The sequence below is a fragment of the Myotis brandtii genome, unplaced genomic scaffold, assembly GCF_000412655.1.
Source record: "Myotis brandtii unplaced genomic scaffold, ASM41265v1 scaffold868, whole genome shotgun sequence".
Taxonomy (NCBI): domain Eukaryota; kingdom Metazoa; phylum Chordata; class Mammalia; order Chiroptera; family Vespertilionidae; genus Myotis; species Myotis brandtii.
This window is the reverse complement of record NW_005371540.1, coordinates 780,625-786,537: the sequence shown is the minus strand read 5'-3', so window position 1 is coordinate 786,537 and position 5,913 is coordinate 780,625. Positions and strand designations below refer to the sequence as shown.

General features: G+C 56.3%; 1 protein-coding gene across 1 annotated transcript in view; it reads right to left on the bottom strand.

Annotated features, from left to right (window-relative positions):
* DPP6 (dipeptidyl-peptidase 6) overlaps window positions 1-5,913 on the bottom strand; it is a 386,529-nt gene that overhangs the window by 1,867 nt on the left and 378,749 nt on the right. Inside the window, exons 23-26 of the mRNA XM_014532252.1 lie at window positions 3,641-3,752; window positions 2,063-2,121; window positions 1,227-1,299; window positions 1,055-1,128 (exon numbers count right to left, since the gene is read on the bottom strand). Coding sequence (XP_014387738.1) covers window positions 1,055-1,128; window positions 1,227-1,299; window positions 2,063-2,121; window positions 3,641-3,752 — 318 coding nt within the window. The remainder of the gene's footprint in view (window positions 1-1,054; window positions 1,129-1,226; window positions 1,300-2,062; window positions 2,122-3,640; window positions 3,753-5,913) is intronic.

Here is a 5,913-nt window from a genome sequence, read left to right as displayed (position 1 = left end):
AGTCCTCACTGTTACAGATTCACTGAGCACCTGCTACCGCGCTTGTTGTGCCTGCAGGTTGCCATTGCTTGTGGGTTCCCTCTCCTCGACCTGAGTGGGGTCTGGAGGAGTCCTGCTCAGCCCCTGCTAATGTGGCAGCCTCTGCCTGGGGCGTGCCCACCTTAGCCCCTGAGACCGGCCTGCCATCGGCCATGCCGCATCCCGTGGGTAAAGCCTGTTGCGATAACTGCAGAAGGAAGCACACAGGTGCACTGACCACGGCCTTCCTCCCCAGTCATCACACCTGAGCCAGACACCTGAGCAGGAAGCGCTCCCTGAACCCAGCCAGGTGCCCCTCACAGGCCAGCGATGTGGGAGGCCAGGGGCTGGAGACCCAGGCAGGCGAAGGTCAGTGCCAGGTGCTCTCTGAGGGACAGGTTTTAAGGATGTCTCCCACCAATTAGTGGACCCCAAGGGACGCCGGGGTCATGCCTGTTTTTCCAAAGGCCCCGTGGCCAGGCAGGAGGTGGAGGAAGTGTCCCGAGCAGCAGTGGCCTTGCTCTCAAAAAAGCTGGGCTGCGCGTTGGGCTGACGCCAGGAGGAGGCTGGGTGGGTTCTCAGGAGGGTGGGGTCTTTAATGACGGCCTGGACACAGGCCATCCCGGAGCCCCGGCTGGTGTTTGGTGAGTACGTGCTGCCTAGAGGGTGGAGGGCGGGAGAAGCTCAGGACCCATCCACGCTGCTCTCATCTACGCGGTGATGGCAGCCCCCGTCCCACACGCCAGGGACACGGCGCCCTCACTGTTGGGTGTGGCTGCTGCTCGGCCCTGCTCATCGCACAGGGTGGAGGTGGGGGGGAGGGGAGGTCTGAAAGGGTTTAAGCACAGCCCGAATGCAGGACAGAACTATCATAATTACTAGGAAAGGAAACCCACGCAGCTTTGTCTGTGGGACACTCCTGCCCACGCCGACAGCCTTGCACAGGTCTCGGCAGTGCAAGGCCGCACTCCATCCACACTGTCGGTCACTGGCGGTCCCTTCTCGGCGGAAGGGCGGTCCCCCAAGCGCAGCCTACCTGCAGGCTGTAGTTGGCCTTCGCCTTGATCAGCTGTGTGATGAGCTCTGCTGTGTGCTGGAAGTGGATTTTTTCTGTGGGAAAAGAAAAGAGGAAAGGGTTTGTCTAAACCCGTCACACCAGCAGGGGTGTTGCTCTCACCATCCACAGGGAGGGACTCCTCTGTGCTCACCATCGGCCGTCGCGTGGATGATCAGAAACTGCTGCCCTTCCAGCGCCGACACCCGGTGGGCCACCTTGGTCATCTGCACGCAGGGCGAGGGGACAGTTAGTGGCCAGCGTGGGGTGTGTGTATGTGGGGGAGACCCCGAGGATTAAGGGCCAGGCTAGGAAGCAGGGTCCAGGATGGGGCTTTCTGTCCACGGTGAAAACACAGCACCTCAGGGAGCCCCCCTTCCCTCCCGTGCACCCCTCAGATGGAGACAGACAGGAATGGAGACAGAGATGGAGGAGCGCTGGCCACTCCCCTCGGGTGGAGACAGGGATGGAGACAGGAGTGGAGGAGCGCTGGCTCAGGGGAGGTGACATTGGGGCCACCAGGAGCTCAGCTCTCTTGTCCTTGCTAAACGTTCAACCTCAGGGCCCCGTCCTGCCCTGCAGCCCGAGCCTGGCCTCTCGCTGCGCCTGGTGTAGGAGGGCCGTGTGCCGTCCCCACCGTCCCTGAGTGGCTGTGGCGGCAGGAGTTCCCTGTCCCTGGCACCAGCTTTGGGTGCAGGGAGCCAGGCATGTGCACCCAACACCTAAGGACCATGGACAGATCCTCCATCAAAGACTCTCCCACTTTCTTCCTGGCCCCTAAGTTCCAGAGTCAGAAATGCACCCACCCGAGGGGGTCACCTCCTTTCACAGAGTGTACGGGGCGGGGGGCGGTCTTCCCGATGGGAGGAGAGGACAGGAGGCTGGAGGGAGTGTGGGTTTGGGTTGGGAGGGGAGGGAGACAGGACAGAGAAGAGGTGAGGAATTCATCAACTTCCCCGTGTGGCCAAGCCGCAGCTGTGCGGAACCTACCTCATACGCTCTGTTGTCGAGTCCGTAGAGGCCCAAGTACCGCTCAGAAAATGCCGACGCTGGTAGGTACGAGCAGAGGGAGAGAGGGTCACCCCCTGCCCGGAGCCCGGACTTGGGGCCCTGGTGGGGCACGCTCACCTCCTCTTCCTGGCAAATGTTTGTCTTACAAAAACCAAACTCGACCTCTTGGCTCTTTTTTTATTTATTTTTTATATTTCTGGAGCTTTTATTTTACTTTTTAAATCTTTATTGTTGAAAGTATTATATGTGGACCCCTTGGACCTTTATACGGAAATCAGATGGTACCGTAGCGACGTTTAAGCGTGCTGGTGCTGGGGTGGTGTCAGGCGGGAAGGCAGAAGCTTAATGATGTGGTGCCTAGTGAGTCTGACTCCTAAGCCCAGTCCAGCCCCGGACAGGACAAGACAGCGCCATTCCCATCGGGTGCACTCGCGCCTGGTCTCGGCCTGTCTGCTCTGTCCCGAACCCTGGCCCGGCCCAGGCTCCATCAGCCAAGTGCTCCGAAGAGCATCCACAGGTTTCGGGGACGCCCTTGGTCAGCAGCAGAGACCACACCCCGCTGCGGGCACGGGGACGAGCCAGGTGCAGAGGCTGCACTTGTGGGTTGGATCAGGACATTTGAAACGGCGTGATCACAAATCTGAAGAAGCCTCCCTTAGTTTGAGACGTTAAAATATGCTCCATGTATTCCCGGGGGAAACCAACATAAAGATTCACATTCGAATTGTGAGGTCTTGGGTGATTGCAAGTGGGCATTTGCACGAGAACTCGGTAAAGGTCAGCGCTGAGCCTTTGGCTGCTGGATGCACCGAGGTGCTGGGCCTCTGTGGGCCCCAGGTGTGGGTGAGGGCACGGGGAGCGTGCAGCGTGGGCGCTTTAGAAAGGGGGTTAATGCCACAAAGCTGTTCACATTCTAAGGGAAGGGCTGGCTGGCCCGAGGGGAGCAAAGGGGGGAGCCTCAACCCCCCAAACTGGCACGGGGCAGCCGTCTGGCTCCCACACCTGGGAGGTCTGCTCTCTGTCTGGTCCCCGCAGCAAGTTATCCTGACACCCATCCCTGTCTCTGGCTCCTGCCAGCGACAAAGCCACTCTCTGCAGGGACAGGCGCTGGCTCGGCGCCCACACTGCCCGGAGGAAGGCGGGCAGAGGGCAGAGCGGAGCTGAGCCCTCAGGGCTGCACCGCTTATACCTGCAGCCTCCTGCACCGCCCGTCTGCCCACCAGATCCCCTGGGACACAGAGCCCACGTGGGGCCCCACCCGAGGCTGGGAGCAGAGGCAGAGCAGTGTGAGGGTCTCAGCACCCCCTCTCGCTGGCTCGCCCGGGTTTCCTGCTCCCACTGCTGCCAGGGTGAGAGCCAGGGCTGGTCGCGTGGTTTACGGCACCAGGACAAGGGGTGTGAGCCTCCCTGTCTCTGAGCTTTGCCATGAGCCCTACAACCCGTGTAGCTTATGACCCACGGCGGGTGCCTGAGGCGGGGGGCTGGCGGGGTGGGGAGCTGAAGGGAAGGTGGTGGGGTCACGGGAGGGGTTTGTGGTGTGGGCAGCAAGAGCATTACCGTAGAGCTTGAAGTCCGTTATTGGAGAAAGAGCAGAGCCGCAGGTGAACATCTGACCCTGGTTTTCACCCTTCGCTGGGAGGATGTAAGTGCTTAGGTACCCACCGTAGTCCTGGGGGAGAGAAGGACAGTTAAGTGGGGGTAAATGTCCGTAACTCAGCCATGAAAACACCGAGACATTAGCCACTCAAGCAACCATTTTCATGTAGCTGCTTAGAAAAAAAAATCAACTTCAAATATTTTTCAGGGTCCAGCCGGCATGGCTCAGTGGTTGAGCATTGACCTATGAACCAGAAGGTCACAGTTCGATTCCTGATCAGGGCATATGCCGGCACTGTGGCTAGATCTCCAGTAGGGGGCGTGCAGGAGGCAGCCAATCAATGATTCTCTCTCATCATAGATGTTTCTATCTCTCTCCCTCTCCTTTCCTCTCTAATATCAATAAAAATATATTAAATTTTTTCCAGGGAGGCAAAAATGAAAAGCAAATATGTGCCCATCTATATATGACAGGATGCAAGGCTTGGCCCCTTTGGGGCCTGAGTGTGGAGTGCTGTGAAGGTGGTGTGGGTGGGTGTGGTATAGGTTACAGTGGGCTCAGGGCTGTGATCGGGTCCTTCCCATCAGAGTGTCTTTTACCATGTTTCTTACCAACTCCTTGTCTACAGGCAAAGCCAGTCCACTCTGTGATTTTCTGTGGTTCTGAGGGAGGGCGGACCAGGACCGGGGTCTAAGGGCGGCCGTGAGACAGACACCCACGTGTGTCCTGCACAGGGTCACTCCTTGAATTCTGACATTGTCCTTGCCTTGGGGTTGACATGAAAGACCCTGGCTTCCATGTGTGCCTCCCAGAGAGAGCAAAACAGGACACTATTACCCGCCAGGGCGCCTACAGACTCCTTGCTCAGATGTGCTCTGTTCCCAGACCCAGAGGGAGGGACACAGATGTGATGTTCTGATGAGCAAAGGTGGGAGGGAGACAAAGGCCAAGAGACCAGGGTATGGGGAGAACTGTTAAAGGTGCGTGTGCATGAGTGTGCGAGTGTGCATGAGTGTGTGTATGAGTGTGTGTTTGCATGTAAGTGGGTGTGTGAGTGTATGTGAACATGTGTTTGTAGATGAATGTGTGCGTGAGTGTGCATGTGTGTATGAGTGTACATGAGCATGTATTTGTATATGAGTGTGAGTGTGTGTACAAGTGTGTGTTTCTGTGAGTGTGTTTGTGTATGTGTGAGTGTGCATGGCCATGTGTTTGTGTATGAGTGTGTGATTATGCGTGAGTGTATGAGTATGTGTGATTGTGAATGTGAGTGTGTATGGTTGTGTTTGTGTGAGTGTGTGTGAGTGTGTGTGAGCATATGGGTACTGGTGTGGGAGGGGGGGTGTTGAGAACCTACATTTCTGCTGGAGAATCTGTATGAAGCCCGTGCCCTGCCCACCTCCCTACAGAATGCACTATTGATGGCCTGAATGTGTAAGCTTGTCATCTATCTACACTAATAAAAGAGAAACATGCAAGTTGGTATCACACTGCTACGCCCACTAGCCAATCAGAGAAACTGGTACTGGTGTGGGAGGGGGGGTGTTGAGAACCTACATTTCTGCTGGAGAATCTGTATGAAGCCCGTGCCCTGCCCACCTCCCTACAGAATGCACTATTGATGGCCTGAATGTGTAAGCTTGTCATCTATCTACACTAATAAAAGAGAAACATGCAAGTTGGTATCACACTGCTACGCCCACTAGCCAATCAGAGAAACTATGCAAATTAACCCAACAAGGATGGCAGTTAATTTGCATATGCAGGCGCGGAGCAAAGACTGAAGGCTCCGGCTGGAGTGAAGACTGAAGACTGAAGACCGAAGACTGAAGAGGCTTGGCTTCTCCGCTATGGCCGCAGTACAGTAGCCAAGCCTTGCTGCAGCCGCAGCGGAGAAGCCATGCCTCGATGCGGCCGGACCAAAGGCCTAGATCCCGGGTGTCAGAGGAAAACTGGTGCCAGCAGCCAGGGGAAGGAAGGCCTATTGCGCGAATCTTTGTGCAACAGGCCTCTAGTATATATATAAAAGGCTAATATGCTAAGTGTTTATCCAGGTAATGATGTCACATAGCAATGCCTGGCTTCCTCTCCCTAGCGACTAGCCTCCTTGCAGTTTCTTTAGCCCAGGAACATGACTTCCTTTATAGCCAGGTGGAAACATTTTATACTTTAACCAAATGTCTGTGGAGCATTTTCCCATGCCTCATCTCATTTGATCCTCACAGAAGTCCTG